Source organism: Dunckerocampus dactyliophorus, chromosome 10, assembly GCF_027744805.1.
Source record: "Dunckerocampus dactyliophorus isolate RoL2022-P2 chromosome 10, RoL_Ddac_1.1, whole genome shotgun sequence".
Classification (NCBI taxonomy): domain Eukaryota; kingdom Metazoa; phylum Chordata; class Actinopteri; order Syngnathiformes; family Syngnathidae; genus Dunckerocampus; species Dunckerocampus dactyliophorus.
Genome location: NC_072828.1, coordinates 15,171,308 through 15,195,397, shown reverse-complemented (window position 1 = coordinate 15,195,397; position 24,090 = coordinate 15,171,308). Strand labels below are relative to the sequence as shown.

General features: G+C 39.5%; 1 protein-coding gene across 6 annotated transcripts in view; it reads right to left on the bottom strand.

The window, feature by feature from the left end:
- Positions 1-24,090, bottom strand: part of polrmt (polymerase (RNA) mitochondrial (DNA directed)) — a 61,544-nt gene that overhangs the window by 11,897 nt on the left and 25,557 nt on the right. For 2 of the 6 annotated variants that reach the window (XR_008572623.1, XR_008572624.1), the window contains exons 16-23: positions 15,496-15,548; positions 12,281-12,379; positions 10,887-10,959; positions 9,929-10,020; positions 7,696-7,769; positions 3,679-4,134; positions 1,165-1,308; positions 560-702 (exon numbers count right to left, since the gene is read on the bottom strand). Coding sequence is in view for 2 of the 6 variants with exons in the window: in XM_054788996.1 (XP_054644971.1) it covers positions 4,085-4,134; positions 7,696-7,769; positions 9,929-10,020; positions 10,887-10,959; positions 12,281-12,379; positions 15,496-15,548 (441 nt within the window). In the remaining 4 variants the exon portion in view is untranslated. Of the gene's footprint in view, positions 1-70; positions 703-1,156; positions 1,309-2,723; positions 4,135-7,695; positions 7,770-9,928; positions 10,021-10,886; positions 10,960-12,280; positions 12,380-15,495; positions 15,549-24,090 lie in introns of those variants that run through there. The other 4 variants (XM_054788996.1, XM_054788998.1, XR_008572625.1 and 1 more) reach the window with 3 other exon arrangements.

Below are 24,090 nucleotides of genomic sequence, written 5' to 3'. Positions count from 1 at the left end.
TGCCTCTCCTAGATCCACAACCTCGGCAATTAGCGTGTCACGGGCTCCGAACACACAGCTACAGCACACTTCTCGTTAGAAAACATATTGCTATGCATTCGTTAAGTACATAGTTTTATTTTACTGTGCAGTAACTTGCTTCAGACTCAACTCAAAACTACCTCACCATTTTTTCCCTCCAATGAGACTCAATGCATACACTAGCCTACCTCCTCTTCCCTTGCTCATCCAATCAGCAGTTAGAATACAGTCTAGATGCATTCACGGATTTGCGGCGAGTCGGGTATTTCACATTCTTTTCAAAAACGCTCATTTTCCCTACTTCGATCGGGTTGCCGATCCCTGGCCTAGAACATCTTTATGTAGTGTTATTCTTGTGAAAAGATAATATAATAAAATATCTGCAGAAATGTGAGGGTGGTATTCACTTCTGTGAGATACTACGGGCGTCATGCTGGTCTCAAGAGGTCAAAATGTGAACAGTATGACGAAGAGGATTGTTTAAACACCAATTCTAATTGAACCACAAAATGTATTGGTCGATTCATGCATCACATACCTGTGAGAGTAGTGTATCCATACACCAGTATGGATACAATTGCATCATGCCATGTGAATGTCTTCTGTTGTTGTTGCTTAATTCATCGGTAATAATGTTTCTTCTGTTCTTATTCATTTTCTTGTGTTTTTCTTTCTTTCTTTCTTGGGAGAATGAACAGAACAAGAATTTCATTGCATAGCAGAACTACCTGTTTTACTGTGCAAATGACAATAAAACTCTTGAATCTTGAATATTTACATCCTGACATGAGTAAATTTATGCAGAATTTATTTTCTTTTTTTTTACTGCATTTACGGAATACAGCAAGTTTGTGCATGTTTAAGAGGAATATATACTATATATGATACAGTGTATATATATATATATATATATATATATATATATATATATATATACTGTATATATTTTGCCACACACAATTCAATTAGATCATTTTCTTTGTTACAGCCACACAGTTTGAGTTGTAAAGGTCCACTATATAGCTGATAAGTATCGAGGACCCCTAGTCTTGTCTAGGCCAGGATGGTGTGAATCTGCTTAAATGTGCAAAATAAATGAACTTGATGTGCATTCTTGTGTGCTGCAGAATAGTACCTGCTCACCATCACACTCCTACAGTAAGTCCTAGGAGACATTCCATTACAGGCACTGGCTACTTCCTGCTGCCTGAGAGCTGACATCCTTGGAATCACCCCGAGACTCAAGCATGTGGATGGAGCTGTCCAGTTACAAGCAGCGGCAATTTGCTATGCACACACACACACGCACACACACAGAGAGATAGACAAACACAAGAAAGTAGTGTGTACAGCCCCATACAGTGTGCGTGTATCGCTTCATGTTCATCCAGTTAAAGTGTTCAATAAAGCATTTTGAAAGCAATTTCCTCGCATCATCCTCCAGTGTGACTCACTCATTCCCCCCCCCGCCAACTAACCAATGCTTGGTGTTAAGTGGTGGTCCTGCAGTGCGGCAGCTATTTAGTACAGTCGCCAGTTGGGATACGTGATATGCAAGTGACACCTTGACAACCACACAAAAGGTAAATCCCACTTTCCTTGATGAATGAAAGCCACTATAATAATAAATTTGTAATAATCATAATAATCACTTTCTTATTATTTAATTCTTATTATTACTATTAATTGTTCATTGGGAATCTTTTTTACAGAACACAAATAAAACCATCCATCCATTTTCTATGCCGCTTATCCTATTTAGGGTCGTGGGGGTATGCTGGAGCCTATCCCAGCTGACTTCGGGCGAGAGGCGGGGTACACACTGGACTGCTCACGAATAAAACAAATCTCATGTTATAATTTTTTAAATGTAATTTTTTAACAAGACTGATCCTTGTAATACAGCAATTTGCATTGCATTGGATAAAATAAACATCTCAAAAATATTTTTACATTTTAATTTGTTTTTAGGTGAATGTATTTGTTTATAATTTAATATTGTGTTTATTATTATTTAATTGTATTATAATATATAATAATAATAATCATAATAATAATAATAATATATAAATAACACCATAAAAACAAGTTAAAAACCAAATCCAATTAGTAATCCAAGTACTATTGTTTATTTTGAATACAATTAAAAGCTCAAAAATATTTTTTAATTTCTTATTTATTTTTATTGAAATGTATTAGTTTATCATTTAATATTATAATGCTTTATGCAATTTTGTTTTAAATTAAAAACATTAAAAAACAAGTTAAAACCTCAATATTAATATTTAAAAAAATTATAATGGTATGAAACATTTAAGTGTGACAAACATGTTAAAAAATAAGAAATCAGGAAGGGGGCTAACACTTTTTCACACCGCTGTATTAGCTCAGTTGAGAGCTTTTTTAATATTTTTTTTTTTACATAATAACATGTTAAAATTGTAGACATTGTTATTATACATTGTTAGAATACAAACTACTTTGGACATCCTAAAATGATTATATTAATAAACATACTGTATTTACAGTAATTTAGTTTTGGTGAGAAAAGCATGGTAATTATAATACAGATGGAACACAACAAAATCTATCAAAATGTAATAACATTTTATATTATTATTGTTTAATATTGGTTAACAATATTAGATACATACTTTATCTCCAAGAGAAATTCACATGTCCAGCAGCTCTGCAAAAGTCCCATAATAAACTTAAAATAAAACAAAGCAAGATAGGAGAGATAAGAAAAATAATCAAATAGAATAAAAATAAATAAATGAATACGGAGCAGATCACTTCCATTCAACAATACATAAGTTAATAAGTCCAGTACTCAGTATTTTTATAGCCCCCTTCTGTTGTTTTGAAAAGGCACATGGCGTGGGGCAGGACAATGATCGTAATCTGATAGTAACTCCAATATCAATTATTGGTAATATTGGTTATGTTCATCTCAACAGGTGAAAAAAACAGAATACCTTCATTAACTTGTGGAAATCAGTGACTTATTGTATTTTGGTCATGGAGGTAAAGATATTGTAATTCACCAACTTCTCCACTATGTAGATAAGCTACAGTATTCACTTGCATGTAAGACTACATGCAAAAATACAGAAGACGCTAGGTCATATTCGTCCCTTGTGTTGACGCATCGACAGCTCTAATAATGTCCTTATGTAATCACCTGAAGAAATAAAGCAGAGAAGCACTTTTCCAAAAATAATGACTCTTCTTTTAATGTATTGAGCAGACACAATAAAACAATGGCTTTTAGTTGTAAATGTTTTAAAGCGGCATTAGCGGCCGCAAAAAATCTTCCCTGGCACACAAACTTACCAGCACTCCACACAATGAAAGAATTTTTAAATAAGAGGTAAAACATGATTGTGGAAGAATACTAACAGATCAAAGCATGCTGCTTATTATAAAATATGAGGCACATCTCCACGTGTTTAATCATCTCACATTACCTTACTGTCACTCAGCCACACTTTCCAGACACAATTGTGCTATTTTTAAATGCTCTGTGCAGCCAAAAAAGCCTCTTCATCTTCATCTTCATCTTGATAGTGTTCTATTTAACACATGTTTTACTTTGAAGAACACTTTCTGTGTTATGTCTTTGACAATGGTTGTCAAGTGTTGAGTGAGGCGTACCAGAGATGTTTAGGAGGAGCCACCTTGACCGTATTCCTCATAGTTCCCAGCTAGCATCCTGCTTGCAACCACTCACGATGATGATGATAATGATGGAGGGAAGTCAGTCCACCGTGGGGGTCCTCACATATCTGCCCGTCCATCACACTCACACACACACAGCCAATCAGAGGCACTCATGCCAAAGAAAAGGGTTTGTTATGAGAACAACTTCTTTTCCCTGATTCAAGTCTTTGAGTGCCCTGCCCCTTTCCCCAGATATGAGCCCTCCAATCAGGCAGGTTCACCAGGATATCAAAGAACGTCTTTGTAAACCAACAGGGGGTGGTGGTGGGGTTTTCATGGCCTGCATCGACGTGCTGATGCATAAGGAATATGGCGCCCAAGCTCAGTCGATCTCCCTCCATCAGCTGAAGAAGTACGTGGATTCCTTGACTCGGTCGAGATCGAGGTCCCCTTTGGAAGGAAAAGGATGGAGACAAAGCTAATTTAGGTGTGTAAAGATGAGCCACACTGGTAAGGTTATGTGCCGAGGCTACCTACACCAGGGGTTCCCACTACGTTGATCATGAGCTACCGGTAGATCGCGTAAATGTCAGATGTAGATTAGAACATTATGCTCCCCTCCTCATTCGTTCGTGCTCCCCCCTGGCGTTTCAAGCTACACATGGAGATGCAACTTTCATCTTTATTATTCTGATTACGGATAAACAAACTCATCAGAAAGATGTCCATATCCATAAGAAAAGTTATGTGTTGACATGTAGCGGCTAGTTATGTACAAAAAAATCTCTGTTGTTTGATGGCTTTGCTTTGTGTGCTGGACTTCACTGTAGAAATGTGTGTTTTATTCACTTCCGTTTCTTAAACTATTAGTTCATGATGAATTTGAAAATGTGTCCATTGCTGAAACCTTTTTAATATGTTGCCTTGACTTTGGCTGCATTGTCTTTTGTATAATCGTTTCATGTCATCGGTGATGTTTAATAGCCAATGCTAACTGGACGTAATCCATGAACTGTCTCCTATTAAACGCTACGTAGCTATTTTGACTGCCACATTACTGGTACTCAGGTTATGTACACAACTATTGAGGAATTATTGAATATAATTATGATATCAACGACTCTGATTACCTGTAAACTTTGAATATGTGAATGCCAAATACTAATCATTAATATTTACAATAGTATTTCAAAGTTTACCTATTAAATTGTATACATGTTATATGTTTTATAGAAAGAGGTACATCATTTTGACTTGTAACTTGTATGCTGAAAAAGTGTGTGTGCACCTCATATACATGTATAATAAATGTTCGATATTTATAGTAGGAAATCTTAAAAGTAGCTCACAGGCTGAAAAAGTGTGAGCACTCCTGACCTACACCAATAGTGTTATTGATTTGAAAAAAAAACATTATTACCATCGTATTCAACGGGATACAAAACAACTCTGAATATAACACGACCCCTCTGCAGGTTGCTGGTGTGTGAGAGTGAGTGACAGGAAGAATAGCTCTGACTCATTTGGTTTAAAGTTGTTTAGCGCCGCCTCCGGTTTACATTAATTTGTAGACACCAGATATAAAACCACGTCTTTTTTTTTTTTTAAAGCCTTTAAGAAAAAAATGTACAGAAAAGAGAAAGACGTGTTCATGTCTCACATAAGGATTGTGGATGATGGGAAAAATTCCAAAAAAAGGGCAGTTTTCCTTTAACGGTGTTATTATGAGCCATGATGGGTTGCGCTCAAAGACACCACGTAATTGAAGTTGTTTTGAGTGTAGATGTATTTTCGGGGATTTCCGAGCACACCTAAATGCATCAAATTGTACTTCCACTGTAAGAGTTACTTCAGCGAGTGATAAGAATATCCACTTACTGTTTGTCTTTGTCTTTCTGTTTATTTAGACCACACATGCATGCATAATAAAGTTGTGTGTTCAGTGTGTGAATGCCCCTCGCTGTCATCTAGTGACAATGAGGTAGTGTCGGACTAGAGACGTTTTTGTGAGTTGGAGATACATACAGTATATGGTGTGGGAATTACACTGCTGTTGATGTGTTCAGTTCAGAATAAAGTTTTTAAAGAACGTCAGACTCTGTGTGACTGTGTGTGGGGACACTATTGTGCCCCTCTACCGTCATAACAGAGGTGTGGCTTGACATGATGCTCCTGTGTTAATTACGCTAGCCTAGATTTTCAGGCATCAAGGAATCGCCCCCCCAAAATAGAGTTAAGCTGATTTTGATTTATCATCCAAGTGTCTATTTGCATTCTATATGATCCTCAACACCAAGTCCCATTGAGAATTCCGATGACCTCCGTCTCTCTTGGATTAACTACAGTAAAAACAAGAACAATACATTCAGTAGCCGTCACAGTGAAGATTAAAAGGATTTGGCTTGCGATCCAATGAGTTGTGCGTGTTATTAAACACACCTGACTTGGGCCACGTAAGCCGATTATGTAGCGGAGGGACACAATTAATAGCAATCACTTTACAGCAGCCAGATGTCCATACTGAGCCGGTGTTAGTTAGTTTAGCACACAGATGGAATGGAAGAGGTGGTGTGGGTGTTGCGTAACAAGACCTCCATCTACCTGGCTTGATAGGGACGTGTCACCATGGTAACCATCACTCAGGGAGGGGTCAAAGGAACACATGCCAATCTGTGCGTGCTCATTTATTGACTTTTCACAGAAGTTCGTTGCTCATGTGGAAATTTGGTACAGGTAATGTTTGCATCAATCTTGTGTAGTCACTACACCTTTAAGTAAGAGAAGAACAATGGATTTCAGCAGCTGACAATGGATTCAGGTCCTGTCTAGGCAGGCTGCCATAGGACCCAAAACAGAACATGAATGGGAATATCACCAAGTTTGGTAAGGGAGGATTTTCAGCTAAACAAACAACACATTTTGCAAATATTGTTTACTAGGGATCCTCCGATCAGGGTTTTATGCTGCCGACTCCGATACCGATCATCCATGAGTGAGATCGGCCCATACCAATACCGATCACATGGATTAACTGTATATTTTTCAATTTATTCATGATGAGTGCTATTGGCCAGGGGCGTCATTAGACAATTCCAAAAGCCCCTGGCCAATAGGTAATGTTCATGAAACAACAACACACAAATAGTGTTTGAAGGACAAGAGATATAGTATAATGACAACAATAGACACTTGAAAAAGATAGTACGTGCCCATTGCCGTAATATCCACTTCCCTGTGGGAGAAAAACGAGCTCCAAACTACCCGCATTGATTGTTTGTTTAAAAAACAAAATGTCACTGTGATAAAAAGTCCCTTTTGGAGTCCCAATACGACAAGCTAGGCGGCTAATTCTAGCTAGCTAGCGAGGTGCGGACATCTAGGCAAAGCGTATAAAGAAAGATGCAAGAGAAGTCAAAAACCAATAGGTTTGACAAGGGAGTGATGAAACACACTGGCATCGATTGGCACAGCCTGTTTCAAGCTGTCAAACTGAAACGATTGGAAGTTTTACAGACTAGTGTTGATTCTCGTGGCAATACGGGACAAAGTGCATTCCTTGTCGGCTCAATACGGATGTTGGCAACCCTATGTAACACAGCACACATGCACATTCATGTCTTGTCTGTGTTGTCATGACATGAATTGTCAGGTCACCGCCGCACGGCGATCGGTTTTTGTGATCGGGTTTGAAAAGCATTTATCGGCATATGGCGATCACATGTTTTTTAGGGAAATCGGCTGATACTCATCGGTGGCCTATCTATCGGCACATCCCTATTGCCTACCAATAAACACAGTTAGGGTTCCAAAGCTAAAAAAGTTAGCGTGTCAAAACATTTGCCTTATGCAGGTTATTTTTGCTGGTTGGGGTTTAGGTTTAGCCCATTGACAGTACATAAAACCCCATGACTACAAGCAAAAACAAAAACAAGAATATTCCAGTGAAGCGGTTCATTCCAGTGCTTCATGTGAGTGCTCTTCCAACCAATTAGCACAAACACAGCTACTGACCTGTCTGAGGCACTTTGGCCAGCAGCAGCATGAGCCTCCGGTACTCCAAATACGTTTTCTTTTTGGTGTCAGGCCTACCAACAGAAGGAGAGAAAATAGAAAGTTGAAAAATGGAAACACCCTTCTCTGTCCAAAAGAAACAATTCCCTTTGTGAAGTGTTTGTCTCAGTATGAGTGAGGGCGCAGGTTATAGCATAAAGGCCTGCACCCTCAATGGACCAAATAATGTCCAATTATCACATACAAAAACGAGATGAGTAGAAGCCTGCCTGGGGCAAGCGAATCATTCCAGAAAAGCCTGGGGAAACAATACAAGTCCAGCTAATATACAGTTTATTATATACCTTATACATTGACCTTATTAGGCTTCATAAAAAGGCCACATACAGACAATTTTCAAACTACAACAATAATAATAAACATTGTTAACTTAATAGCTCTAGTAATGTTAAAATAAAAAATAAGCACTACTATCACTACAAAAGCAGATAAAAAAAAAATACAATCTTGTATTGAATGTCACAGATAAAGAGTATATGAGTATATTTTTTATTTTAACATCATAAACTGGATCAATAGGAGAAGCGGCATAGAAAATGGATGGATGGAAACTGGATCAATAAGATTACAACATTTTATAAGTAATAAAAAAAGGATAGTATGATAAAATTACAACATTATAAAAGTAACTAAATACTCTGATTATATCGGTAATCACACAGCTATGGATAAATTCAGATTATTGGTAATTGCGATTAATACCCATTTGTTCTGTTGTGTCTTCATTGTTGTCAGTGTGTGCTTAAAAATCATATTCAAATTATGCAAATTATTAATAATTAATCTGGATGAATGCATTAATTCAGACAGCCCTTATATTATAACTATGGATGTCCAATATTGGCTTTTTTGCCGATAACTGATATGCCAATATTGCCCAACTCTCAATTTCCAATTCCGATATTAACCGATACCGATATATGTAACATCACATATCTTTTTCTTGAATAAAAAAGTTTTTGGAAAGATTTTATTTATTTTTAGCTTATGGTATGCTCATTTGCTGATTATTATTTGAATTGATAACTTTCATGTTCTTATCTTATATTGGTATTGTATTGCAATAAAAGTGTTGGCCACACATCACAGTCAGGAGATCGGGAAGACCTGGGTTCGAATCTCCGTTGGGCATTTCTGTGTGGAGTTTGCATGTTCTCCCCTGTGCGTGGTACTCCGGTTTCCTCCCACATTCCAAAAAAAACATTGTCCATAGGTATGAATGTGAGTGTGAATGGTTGTTTGTCTATATGTGCCCTGCGATTGGCCAGTCGCCCGAAGTCAAGTAATAACTTAATGAGGAGAAGTGGCATAGAAAATGGATGGATATATATATAAAAGGTATATACATATATCTTATCTTAGCCATCTGAGAAGATCAAAACATTATTTTGGTGCCTAACTGTTTCCCAAGTATATTAGTGCGTGTTTGAATGTATAAACGAGAGGCATTAACTTCAATTTCTATGTAGACAGGTGCTTTATGAAGTACATTTACTTGTATTCACTTACAGCGCAGCCACATAGTTGTTGGTTTTGTCAGCATTATTCGTTGGTATAATCGTTGTCTGTTCGTATCTACCTATTACGTTGCTGTGTGATGTTTTTTGTTTTTTTAGCTCTTTCTTTAAAGACTCTGTGAGCAACAATGATATATGGAATGGTAATCCCCCCGCGATTTCTATGGAGTTGGTAAGTTCATTGTGAGCTCTGTTGTTACTCTGCTTGCTAAATAAAGAATTACTCCCTCCTCATAGGCTTGTGAGCGGCACGGTATTCACTACACTGCAATTTGGCGATGTTGGCAGTAAAAGCTCTATATCTGCTTTCAATGTCGGAAAAAAATGATACCAATATTGGCCGGTATCACATTTTTATGCCAACATCGGGCTGATAATTATCGGTGCCCGATATTATTGGACAACTCTAATTATAACTATTAAAAAACACATTGGAACAAAAAATTATACAGTAAACAAAAAGTCCTGATTAACTATACATAAATAAATATGAAATATAATACCTACTACTACAACTGAAAAAAATCTAATAAATTATTAGAATTATTGATTTTTCTTTAAAAAAAAAAAAACCTTTAAAAAACACCCTGGAGTATTTTTTGAGTCTACTTTATTTTTCAAGCAACTTTATTTTTCTGACTTACGGTGTGACTTACATATGGTCAGTGCAGTACATGCGGAGCAGGAAGTCGGACAACTCTTGGAGGATGGGCTGACTGTGCAGTGCCACAAACTGCTCCCGACAGACCTACCAAGGTGGAGGCAGATGTTGCATTCCAAAGTAATCAGTATTTTGGCTAGTGAAGTTCAAATAGCAGCACCATCACGCAACACATTAGCGACTTGGGAGCCATACTGGGTGGTTATTACAATACTTGGCAGCAACCAGCAGAGGCGCTGTTGATCCATACTAAACTAGTGTGCTGGCTGAAGAAGTACAAAACATGATGCCAGCAATGGGAATATGAGCTGCATCCACGAGTATTGGACTTTTGAGCGTGGACCTGCCAAATTCATTGGTGGAATGATCGCAAGTTAGTTCAGAAAAACGGCTGGTAGTGCTGCTTCACATGCTTGAAGTGTTGACTAATATGTTAAATGCTTCTGCTGGCTGCAAGTTCAATTACCTGTGTAATGAGGTGGGCGGAACTTCGCTCATCAAGAGACGGAGGATTATGGGAGAGGATAATTGTACCAAACGAGGACTGCTTGGTCGACTTGGTTGAGATTGTGTGAAGACATTAGGAGTGAACTGCTTAAAATGATGATACAGTATACTGTTTGCTTCAGTGGCTATTTTTAGCATAAGCATCGACTAGAAAAGAGCAGAAACAGACCGTCTGTGTTTTCAAAAACATATTATCCTGCTGCTCCATTTGAGAACACAAGTGCAAAAAAATAAAAGCCTTTAAAGTAAAGACGAGCGATATTGACTGACACGAGACACGTTTAATGCTGCTTGATCAGCATAAAGAGGAGAATTCTACACAGGTGACACACGATCAGACAGGATGGCATGGCAAACAGCTCTAAAAAGGCCGGTGTGGTCAAGGAACAGCAGGAGAATTCAGACAGTTTGGAGCACAGGAAAGAAGTCAAAGTGAAAGTGAATACCTTGTTCATGGTGTCCACGGTGAGGGCATGTGTCCAGAAACAGTCGTGGACTGAGACAAATGTCAAACCAAAGCTTTGAGATGGAAAAGCGAGAGAAAAAGAATAAAAGATTAAAAATGTGCTCTATGTATTATTGTAAATGGTAAATAGTCTTTCACTTGTATAGCACTTTTCCACCTCCAAGGCACGCCATGCCGCCCTCGATTGTCTGCATTCATTATAATATAAAGAAATGTAGACAACGCTTTTACAGATGCTTGCCACATAAACAAGGTCATATTGAATGGGAGTTGTGATTTTGTAAAATGAGTAAGTAAAGCAGTACAGTTCGGGTAAAGTTTCACATACATGTAAATTTTTGATACGGTGTACCCACATTATTATGCCACATATTATCATAACATTAATGAAAGAAATTGTTTCAAAAATAATGTTGACAATAATATCGTTTATCTGCAATAATATGTAGGATAATTATTGTCCTACACACAATTTGTTATTGTGACATGCCTAGCTACTGGCTTTTAAAAGGCCATGTAGGAGAACATTGAGAATGTATGTTAAAAAGTAAATCTATCATCATTAAGTGGAGATACAGGTTTTTCCATAAGCAGTGACGATACAGTATGTACAGAAGATCCCTTTTTGCTGGAGTTACGTTCCACGCCTACCAGCAGATGGCAAAAATCTGTGCGTAATTTATATGCCCATGAAAATGTCTATTTTAAATGTCTATATAACGCACGGCTCGCTCCTGCATCCTGCTAGCTAGATGTTGGTGTTCTCTGATTTTAGATCACCATTTACAATAAAAGTGACTTGTAATTATGAGATTCAGTTTCAAAACCTTACCTTCAATTGCCATTGTTCACTAGTGACTGAAGTTAACAAGCTAAATGCTTAAATCCAGGTTTAGCCCTAAATATGCCTCACACACTTATTTTAAACTAAACTTACTTTAAATTGTAAAATGTATCAATTGTATAAGTATCCACCACTAATGAATGATAATGATGATCGATAGAACAGATGAAGTCATGGGCTAGTGGGACGTCAGTGCTTATGTCTGTTGCGGGGCTGCCTCCACCTCACTCTAAAGATGCTAGCGGTTGTACGAGGCTTTCCTACTCCGCGGGCCACTGGGTCATCCCAGCTGACTGTCGTAGAACGCATTTCTCCAAGCTGTATCAACATGATCCACACTGCTTGCCTAATGTAATTTTATAAATATTTGTTTCATGTTATTGTCCACATTAGGGAATGCTTTGTGTTTTCTGCAGAAAAAACAAATCAGCAAATTTCCGTGTCCGTGAATCGCAAAAGTGCAGGGATCCACTGTATACACCTTTATGGTACTTGGAGTCGCGAAGAACGCAGCTGTGTTGCATGTTTACCTGTAGCATTGAAGAGCCGTCAACATCATGTGGGTGGAGTCCAGCGAGTGGATGAAGTTTGGTGGGAAGGCGTTCTTCTGTTTCATCGTGTCTGGCCTCCTGAAAAGTGCAACCAAACACAAATATGTATCATGTGTCATACCTGAGTTTGCTGTTCCTTCATTTGTATTTATTTTGGGCGTACATGCTAAAAGAAAGGATCTTAGCATCTGTGATGTTATCCATTATTATTAGAGTCTGGTATCAATATAGTGTATCTGAAGATAAGTAACAGCAGCCTTTAAAAGAAGATATGATCATTTTCTCCAGTATATCAATTCAAATACAGTAATATTAAAACTACAGTATGTGCTAACCCTGCAACGAAAGAAGAACTGTAGTTATTATCCTAAAATTAAACAGGATGAAATATTCACACTTTGATGTGTGTAATTTACTCAGTGTCATTTGTTGATATAAAATGTGTTTTCCTTAAGTCTTGACATGTCTTTAAATAAATCCAAAATGTAATGAATTGGACACATAATTAACAGTAGACTCAGTCAAACTAAACAAAGTAAAAAAGGAAGACTACATTAAGTCGGTCTCCTTGCAGATGTTGAAGTGTCTCTGTGGAAGTTTTTGTCCATTGATACTGACCTAAATGCATATAATTGTCTTGCTAAGAGGAATTAAGATTTAGGGAGGACTAAGGTGTCCTGACTAACCCTGGATTGATTAAGTTAATAAATTAACAAGAGTGTATCACTACTTTTGCCCATATATTGTGTATATGGAGATCCCCAGCAATGGTGAATCATGTGACAGTAAAAAATCTACAATACTTTCAGGCTTGTGTTTCAGCATTAATGCTGATCTGCAGCACTATGCATTTGGTGTCAGACCAAAAGTGTGAGGGAGGAGGCAGCTGTCAGTCTTTGTCATCTGTCTCTAGAGGGCTCATTCCATCTTGCCTTCCCTTCAGTCGGCTTTAGACCTGCATTCACCTTTATCATCATTCCTCTGTGTCAACAAAGTCATCACTCTGTCATCCTTAAGGTCAGATATCATCTATTGAAATGAACCGACACCCACTCAGGACACACACATGCTGACGCCCATACAGGACAAACAGATCAGCAGCGCATCATAGATACCATCCTAGATACCCACCTACTGCATATGACTGAATTTTGCCATGAAGATTCATGGATCAGCAGCAAATGATATAGGTGCATCTCAATAATTAAGAATATGTTTGAAAAGTTTTATTTCAGTAGTTCTCTTCAAAAAGTTACATTCTATACATTCAATACACACAGAGTGAAATATTTCAAGAATGTATTTCTACATTACTTCATTATTTTTATGATTACTGTATAGATTACTGCTAATAAAAGGATGAAATTTAGTATCTCATACAATTTGAAAACCGTTCAATAACTTAAGTTAACTATTGTACTCTTATCGTCAAATAAACTGCAAAGTCTTCCTCAACCTTTAATTGGTCTTTTTGTCTGACTTGAACTACTGAAATCAAATAACTTTTTCACAATATTCAAATTTATTGAGATGCACCAGTAACAGGTTCTTTTATGGCTCACAAAAAAATATCTCGCTGGGGTAGCACGCCAAATAGCTTTAATGTATTATGGTGTTTAAAGAATAAACACTTGACGGAGTATGGTGAGTTTTCGAGGTTCACAGTGCAGCAGCAGTCAGTCAAACGGTAGCTAACATAGTCACTGCTGGGCAACACAGCATGACAGTATGAAGGCTAAGCAAATAACCTGAAAAATAATTGAATTCATTGGCCTAGATGACCAGCTTTTCTCAGCGGTGGAAGACAGCGACTGCTACCTGGAAGTCCAGTGATTTTTTTCCATGGGATCGAGAATTCCTGGCTGCACCCCTGCTACTGGCTATATGATATGAAAAAAGGAACCATAAAATCACCTCAATTTAGACAAAAACATATTTTACTTACTTTTTGAAAAGAGCATATATATCACCCATGAAACTTACAAAGGATGCCTTTTTTAAGTAGACTGGATGTGAGAGTACATCGGTGGAGCTCTACTGTAGCGGGACTTCCAGGCAAGCGAGACAGCAATCGGCGAACCCACTGTCTTCCGCCGCTGAGAATGGCAGGTCATCTCATCCGATGAATTCCGTTATTTTTTGGGTTATTAGCCTAGCCTTCTGACTGTCACACACATGGGCGAGTGTTGTCCACATGGATGCGTTAGTTGCCGTTTGACTGATGAGAACACCGTGAGCATCAAAAACTCACCATACTCAGTCAAGTGTTTGTTCTTCAAAAGCCGTATTAAAGCTTTTTAACGTGCTACCCCCGCAATATTGTTTTCATGGCATGTGTTGGCAGTTAAGTTCCACACAGCAGACATGATTGTTTTGTTTTGGGACGCCTGTGTAGTGTTAAGGAAAGTGGGAGGAGGACACCTGCCAAGATGTGAGTTAGGGCAAGACACTACACGCACGCAGGGATCGCAGCGGGCTGCAATAGTGTTAGCCACACATGAACCGCTTCTGTGATCGCCGTTGAAAGGCATTTATCGGGATATGTTGATCACATGATTTTTCACGGAAATCGTCCAATACTGATCGGTGGCCGATCGATCGGAGCATTCCTAATAATTATCTATTTTTTTGGGCTCCCTGGCAGTCACGGGCCCTTGGAAGTTTTCTAACTTTTTCCACCCTATACGGTGTCTCTGGCACTCATCATAAATAAATAGAAAAATTTACAGTTAATCCATGTAATCAGTATCAGTATCAGCCGATCTCACTCGTGGATGACCGGTATCAGAATTGGTAGCACAAAACCCTGACCGGAGCACCGCTAATTTATACATTTTGTGTTTGTTGGATTATTTCTCTGTTGTAGAAATGTAGGTATTTGTGCTAAAGTGACCAACGCGACCATGTTGGCTGACTTGCTACCACTCCTGGTTGATGGGTGCCATATAGGGTTGCTAACTGTCCCTTGAAAGAAGAAACTATACTAAACTATACTATATTTACAAACAAAAGTACGAGTCCTGCATTGAGCTGAAAAGGGACACACTCTGTCCCGTGTTAGTGGGATAATCAAAAATAGTTTGTAAAATGTCAGTGAAATCAATGAACGACAGGGCGCTGAGGTTTTAACTAGGGGACATTTCAATTCACAATGCATGAAGTAGAGACGAAATTTGCTAGAAGGTGACACTTACTCTTTGGTGTCATGGCTGATCTGGACGTTGAGCTGTTGTATGGTGCTCTTCAGCTGGAGGAAGATAAAGACATAGTCTTAGGACTGATCCATCATGCTGCTCATGGCAATATTAGACCTAAGAACCATGAACCATCGATATTAAACTATTAAATATATGACGTCTGGGGTCATGGTCATTAACCCTGTTTTATGACGTCAAAATCACCATGACTTTTGACCTCAAAACCTGTAATCTGTTCATTGTCATGGACTTAATTGGTTATTTTCACCTAACATCTTACTCAATGGTGTGAGACTGATGCTCTGAAGGATCAAAGGCAGAAGACAGTTTATTACAAGTTAGGGATGTTTTTCCCCTATAAAATACAAACAAATTGATCCATTAATAAAATCAGAATAGCACTCAGTAGAGCATAGACCTTGACAAAGATTAAACTGTGAACAAAAATGGGGAAAAAAAAATAGCTAACAATGTTTCTGCTGCCAGTTTCTGCAATTGGCAGGATACGCCCTGGCAAGAACAGGGCAGTAGCTGGCTATGTATGGTCCTGCTAACAGTCAAAATGTTAGAATTGAAAGACAACGGAAGTCAATAAAAAAACAAAAAACACTTAACTCAAAAGGATGACCAGACCATACCATTTTTTTTAAACTTTTTGGTCTATCGTGACTTAAATGGAAAAAGTGACAAACTCCTGTCAAAAGTTGTTTTTGTTAGCTCACTATATTCTAATATCATGGAGAATAACGAAAGATGTTAGAAGGATTAGGAGAATGATCAAATCAGAAATCAGATTTTCAGTATGAATAAGATTTATATTTCTTAGCTGCTCGACAGTTGATTGATGACTATGCTTCGTTGATCACCATTATCTTAAATTAGCATCATATCTCGTCTGTTTACTAACTTGCTTATAACCTTTGAGACCTTTTTTCTTGTGCGTCTCTGTGTCACAGCTGCATCCAGGTCACTGGTGTTTGTGAGTGACAGGAAGAAAAGCTCTGACTTGCTTGTGGAGAAGTCGTTTGGCGTCACCTGTTGGCTTCTAGACCCCGAATGTAAGACAATATATTTTTCAGATGTATTATTGGTCTTATCGTCTGGGAAATATAAAACTATTCACAAATGGCTCCAAACTAAGTGGTTCTTGCTTTGGCACACACCGACCCTCCACGAAGTTTCATGGAAAGTGCTTGTGCAGTGTTTGCGTAATGATAACAAACAAAACCGATAAATGTCAATTAATAAATTACCTCTGGCTCAATAACTGCCAGTTTATTTACCTTCTCATTTCAACGATCACAACAGCAACCTTTTACAGACAGTTGTTCCTCGTGGACGATACAACGTGCTGAGCTAATCTCCCAAGTCTTGAGAGTCCATACGGTCCGTGGTGCCGAGCCATCTGTGGCTTTGCAGTGTCCCCGACCCTTTGGAACCTTGCCAGGGTGAGTACGACAGGCGACTATCAGCATGGAGATATGAGAGGTAAATGTGAAGGCGCCTTCTCTGCTTTGTTTACCCTGACTTGTGTCCCCAAAGAAAGATGGAGCTTTTGGTACCGATGGAATGAGGCTTTTATGGAAAAATGTTTTCCTGTTTACATAGTTTACTGTGCACCTGAAATCTGTTTGGCAAAGAATGATGTGATCAAATACAACTATATTTGCATTCATTTTCATAATGTTGATGTAAAGCTCCTTTTATTAGGCCTCTTAGCTTCCTTTATGGAATGAACGCTAAAGCTCTAAAAGTGCACAACCCTCCAGTGTCTCCAGTGAGCTCTTCCAGAGCTTAGACACCCAACATCTGCAGTAATGAAGAACGTTATGCTCATTGCCGTGGATGGTTTCAGGAGGGAAATAAGTTACTTAAACCACCCCACAGCAGACTTCCTTTGTGCAGTTTCAATTATTATGCTTATTGATGTTATTTAAATCAGCATAGACAAAAAGCGCCAGACTTGAAATCGGGCCATAAAGACCTTTGGTTAGAACGAAGCAGGTAGCACGTGCAGAAATGGATCCGCTGACATATTGACAGTGAGTGCTTAATTAATCTGTGTTTTGATTAATTTTGAGGCATAAATATCTGGCTTCAATAAATGCATTCCAAGAACAGTCTTATAGAAAAACTATGACATTTCAGATTGGGAAGGTCCAAACCACCAACCTTTGAAAACGTAATGATTAATTGATTCGAAATGTTGCCTTTGTCAGTAGTTACAATAAATGTTAAATGATGAAATGATTAAACATGTAATTATTTAATCACACATCACAGGGGTTTTCAAGGAACATAAAAAAGCAAGACCCTAGTTCTCTCTCTGTACTTTGCTTAAGGGCACATCAGTCATCCAGTCTAAATTTCCACATTTTTTGTCAAACTGCCGTACTGCTATATTGCTGTATTGACCCAAATATAAGACAGTGCTTTTTTTCTTTCTATGGTTAATACTTAATATACAAATTCCTTCTCCTTGAGCTTTTCTTTTGTCACTCACATACAGCAGTGATCTGGAGAGATGCAGTTGCAATACAGGAAGCTAACTGGAAAAAATGTGTAACCAACCTAGGTTGTTAGCATACAACTAAGGAGGCGTTATGATGCTAATTTTTAGATGATGATGCTCAATGAAGCAGTTTCATCAAATAACTGTTGAGCATCTATCCTTTGTTTATCACAATCTACCAGTTGTTACGGCACTGATATTGAAAATATCATTTAAACAAAGCTTTATATCGGAATATTTTTCCAAACATTGGCTTTGGAAAAGAAGGGTTTTCTTTTAGGTAAACATAGTGCAGAGTTATACTACTCACATGAAGTTAGGGATATTTCAGATACATTTCAGGGTGACCCTAAAATGTGCTACTGTATAAACTTTAAACGTGAACTTAATTTGAGCTTCTCTTATTTTGAATGCACATGTCCAACATGTTCAATACTTAACACACTTAATGCACAACTTGCTATTTATTCTTTAACATAACAGTTGTGCATATCCCTAACTTTTTTGTGAGTAGTATAATCAAAAGCATTTTTAATGTGGCAAAGTGTATCTAATAAAAAAAAAAAAAACTTTTTTCAATATCAAAGAGGTTCAACATGTCATCCCTGTTGTAAATCCAACACAGACTAATACAAACTTGCTAGAAGGAAAGGCGAAGACATTACAGAATTAGGCTGACGGGTGTTTACATGGATTAAAGTCGATCACAGCTACATTCAGTGAGCTGCTAAGCAACTCACTTTGATGGCTCTAGTCGATAGCTTGAAGGTTGCAGTGGGATGAATGACATAATCAGACATTTATCAAGAAATGGTATTAAAATAGAGGCGCAGTGTGGTTAAAAAGCCTATTACTTTCAGCCATGGTTGCTATCTCGTACATCGACTCTCTAGGAGGATTGTGTCCGTCATGTTCCTAATTTTATATCCTATCAAGGAGAAGAGCAAGTTTGATGCAAAAGCAATAGAGGCTACCTTTGGTGTGATGAATGGAAGACCAGGTGGTAAATGAGGTCATCAGCGTACGTTGTATTATACCCTGTTTATTATAATGCAAGTGTGCATGATCAGTGCATGAGACTTGACTCGAAGCCCTGAGGGTTTGAAGAATGAGACCTTGGGTAACTTGAAAGAGAGGGTCAGCGGGGGATGCCGGCCGCCTGTGGTCTAAATCACCCAAAACCTGCCACCCAGATGGTCATGCGTACAAAAGCCATCAGTAACCACATACAAAGAAGAGGAGGAGGCCCCATTTATCACATTCAGTTAATAATAAATGTGGGGGCGGCTCTAACCCTTCAGTCCTCAATGGTCACCTGATGTTGGACTACATCACCTCCTTGTAGTTACACACATTCTTCTACCACATTCCCTGCGACCTTTTTCCATACATTCTTTTGACCAAACTTTCATATCTCGAGGGCTTGTCCTTGAAACTCCAGCCGCATTTATTATTATTTCACCTCAAAATGCCACAAGATTCTGCAAGATCAACGGAACACTATGTTACCCTTGGGAACAGCTCGCTCATGTTGCGATGCCAAAGGAGGCAGAGAGGGCATCTACACGACATTTAGAGTCACACTTCCCTCACGTAATTTGAATTTATAAACTCCCTCACTCAACTGTGCTGCTTCTATACAAAGTCAAATGGACACAGTAAGCAATGGTAAGCAAAAAGGAGAGACAGGACAAATGCATAGGTGTCCTCATTTACAACTACAATGTTCCATCAGTCCTGAAATGTGTCATGAAATTGTTGCTTATTACCTGTGCCAAGCAAAGAAGTGGAAGGTATACTTTCGATCACCGTTAACAGGATTACTCGAAAACTATATAACTTATTTTGACAAAACTTGGTGCAAGGCTGGCACTTGCGCCAATGAAGGACTCGTTACATTTTGGCAGTAATCAGGATAGCACTTTGGCAACAGTACCCACTGGTACTTTAATAGCATAATAGATGGGATGTGTCCATCTATCTAGAATTAAAAAAATGGCACAGCGCTCAGCTGTTACACCACACAAAGAGAAGCAAACAAAAGTAACCCAATCCGCATTCTGTTTTTGTCACTTTTGTTAACAATACAGACTTATTGAACATTGTAGTTTCTACTGGAAACATGCAGTGCAGTATTGATGAATTGATGAATATGAATAATTAGGTGAGAATCCAATCGTAAATGTAAACTTTCTACAATTTAAGTAAAATTTCTAATGTCTATGCAGGGTTAGGAGTTGTTGCGTAAAACCAAATTTCACTCAGATCTGTTGAAGACTGCACTTTTGGCAGCAATTTAAATCTAACAATCTCAATCTCTTAGAACAGGGGTCAGCCTCCCCTCAGACAATATAATACAGTCGGGCCCTCGTCGGGCCCTCCTCTACTCCGTAACATGGCACTGTGAAAAAGATGTACTTTGCCATGATGTATTTTTTTTCAAGATGGTGCACCGCCCTTCAAGTCCTTCTGGTGCCTTCCAGGGGAGGCCTGCCTAACGATATGAAAACCTCTGTCTTAAAACATATTCAGATGCTTAAATGTCTGCAAGCTCTTTCTTTGTTTGTAGGTCAGGTTGTAATTGATTGTGTTTATGCAGGATTACATTTCATTACACTGGATGAAGGTGAAATTTTGCCTGTGGAGTGGGTGTATAGATACAAAATATATTGCATATTATAGGGCTGCCAAAAATAGCGTGTTGTGGAGATGTGATTCACAACGAGACAGGAGTCAAGGATAGGTGGCACCAAACAGTTTACCCTCCACTCAACAACAAGCAACAATAACTCTTTAGCAACAGCTACGACAACCTCATGACCCGGAAACGGAAGTACACTTGGTGAACGTCTTAATATGGTGGATCACCATACAGCCCTCCCAGAATTTACCAATAAAAAACAAAGCCAACAGCGGCCAACACTGGATACAAAACAGTAACAATAAACAGCAACCGTCAATGCCGCAGTGGGCGGATCTGTCGGCCAAAATGGCGGCGCTTCACAGGAGGGTCCTCTTGTGCAGGCACAGAGGCAGGGGGAATCACAGGGGCCCGGCTTGAGGCTGAGCCACGAGGGAGACCACACCGAGGGGGCCTGGCCAACTGAACCGGCACCCCCATACATCCACATAAACAGGCTTAAGCCGGTCTATAGCCACTCGCTCCGGCCTACCTCTCATATCCACAACAAAGCCCTTAATCCCGGCCTCCAACACACGAAAAGGCCCATGATAAGGGGGCCGTAACGGGGCCCGATGTCTGTCATGGCAGATACTTGGCCGATAGTAGGTCCTTGGGGATGTAGCACTGGGGAAGACAACGGTGCCTTGGTTTGATGTGTGATCTTGCACGTTGGCACGCAATGCAGGACCCCGCCCAGGCCCGGATGTTCCTTGGTAGGCCAGGCCAGACAAATTTGGCTCCCACCAACAGTAGTAGAAGTAGTACGTAGAAGCCTTAACACCTGGGTGCGAGAGGACATGTACTGTATCATGTCAAACACCTGGCGCCTCTAGCTTGCCGGCACCACGGGACGTGGTTGGCCTGCAGATATGTCACACAACAATGTTGCGTCGGCAGCACCAAACCTCCACGTCTTCCATCAGCAGCGCAGTGAGAGCCGTCGTGTATGGTGGAGCCCACAGCTTGGTCTACTGCCATAGCTGCATAGTCCAGCTCCAAATGAACCGACCCAGCCACCCCTCTTCATGGTTACCATTTGCCTGTGGTATTCCAAGGTACTTGTAGCTTTCCTCAACATCTACTATTATGCCCTCTGTGAGTGCAACGCCCTCTGTATGGACTACCTTGCCTCTCTTTGTTACCATTCGGCCATATTTCTCCAGTCCGAATGACATTCCGATGTCCCCGCTGTAGATCCTGGTGGTGTGGATCAGTGAGTCAATGTCTCGCTCGCTCTTAGCATACAGCTTGATGTCATCCATGTAGAGGAGGTGACTGACAGTGGCCCCATTCTTCAGTCGGTATCCATAGCCAGTCTTGTTGATGAATTGGCTGAGGGGGTTCAGGCCTATGCAGAACAGCAGCGGGGACAGAGCATCTCCTTGGTATATGCCACATTTGATGGAGACTTGCGCAATTGGCTCAAAGTTGGCCTCAAGGGTGGTCTGCCACAGCCTCATTGAGTTTGCAACGAAGGCTCTTAGAGTGGTGTTGACCTTGTACAGCTTCAGGCATTCCAGGATCCATGTATGCAGCATTGAGTCATAGGCTTTCTGGTAATCAGTCCAGCAAGTGCACAGGTTTGTTTGTCTGGTTTTGTTCTGTCAACCAGTAGTTGGTGTTTGGCTCCTCTGGTGTTTTTACCAATGCCTTTCTGTGTTTCTGTCATGTATTGATCCATGTGCCCACTTATCTTAGCTGCTATGATGCCCGACAGGAGTTTCCATGTTGTGGAGAGACAGGTTATCGGCTGATAGTTGGATGGGACTGGTCAGGACTGGTCAGAATCAGGACTGTTCGCCCCTTAGCGAGGGGGGTTCCATCCTTTAGCAGTTGGTTCATTTGTGCTGCTAGGCGCTCATGGAGTGAGGTTAGCTTCTTCAACCAGTAGGTGTGAATCATGTCTGGGCCAGGTGCTGTCCAGTTCTTCATACCTGAGATTCATTGTTGGATGTCTGCCACTGTGATGGTTACTGGACCTTGGTCAGGGGGAGTGCTGTGGTCTGCTCTTAGATCTTTTAACCACTGTGCTTCACTGTTATGTGATCTTTCCCTCTCCCATATGCTTTTCAAGTATTGTTCAGTATCCAGCCTTAGTGGGTTAGTTCTTGTGGTATTACTCTGCCACTGGGAGTACACTTTAGCTGGGTTAGTGGAGAACAGCCGGTTTATTTTCCTGGCTTCTATTTCTCTTGTGTATCTCCTCAGTCTTGCAGCCAAGGCTTGGAGTCTTTGGTTGGCAGTTTCCAGAGCCTCAGGTATGGGCATCTGACTGTACCTCTTGGGTACCCCTTTTCTGTTTGTACCTTTTACTGTTGTACTGTTTATCAGCTCATTGGTTTCAGTGATTGTCGCAGTAGGGATTGTTATTGTTGCATTCACTCAGCTAGGAGACTTTCTGGTGGTACTTCACTTATTCTGGCTAGTCTGTGTCGGGGTTGACAGGCTCTTATCTTAGCCATGATCTTATCTCTCAGGTCAGTTACTCTTTCATTTTGCTCGTCTGGTACCCAATCTCTGGGGGAGTCTTGAAGTTAACTCCCCCTCTGATCTATCAGCCTGGATCCCCCTTGCCGTAGCATTAACGTGTTGTACAGTACCTCCTCAATCTCTGGCTGTGATAGCAGTTGCCATTGGCGTATGTTGGAATACTGAGCTACTAGCTGTTTTGGTGTCAATGTAGACTGTGGGTATCTTAGCATCTATATGTTCCACAATCTCTTCATGTAGCCCCACTCATTAGGGTTACTGGAGTAGTGGCATTCCAACAGTGCCTTGTTACTAATACATCACCCAGTTATTATCAGGAAAGATATTCAAGATCATTTTTCACCCAGTTTAGATTTTATGTGTTTTCGAAGTGTTTTTTTTGTTTTTTTTTTAGCAGTATATATATATATAATACACACAAAAATTATCAATAGAAATCAAATGTATTATTATTATTGGGGGTGTCTTGCTGTCCACCTATTGTCTATACCATTTGTACAAAAGCATGTGAAATTCATTGTCAATCTGTGTTGCTTCCTAAGGGGACAATCTGATTTCACAGAAGTGTGATTGACATTGTGATTGATTACGTGTTTCCATTTTTTGAGCAGTTTATATGATATAATGCAATATAATAATAATACAATATGATATAATTTCTGCGGGGAACCAGAGAAGCAAAAGAGGCATCTTAATGCATGACTGGACGTGATTGACTCAGGCTGCCAATTCATAGGGTGAGCGTTCCAAGAAACACCCAGTGGGAGTCCACAGTGAGAATGAGGGTTCTCTGTCTAAAAAATTGCACTACAGTATTTTGGCACTAATTTTGCCTGTCACCTTACAATCCCCATCTATTAAGAAATGATGTGTAATTATTAAAAGTCTAGTGAAATGATGAAGAACC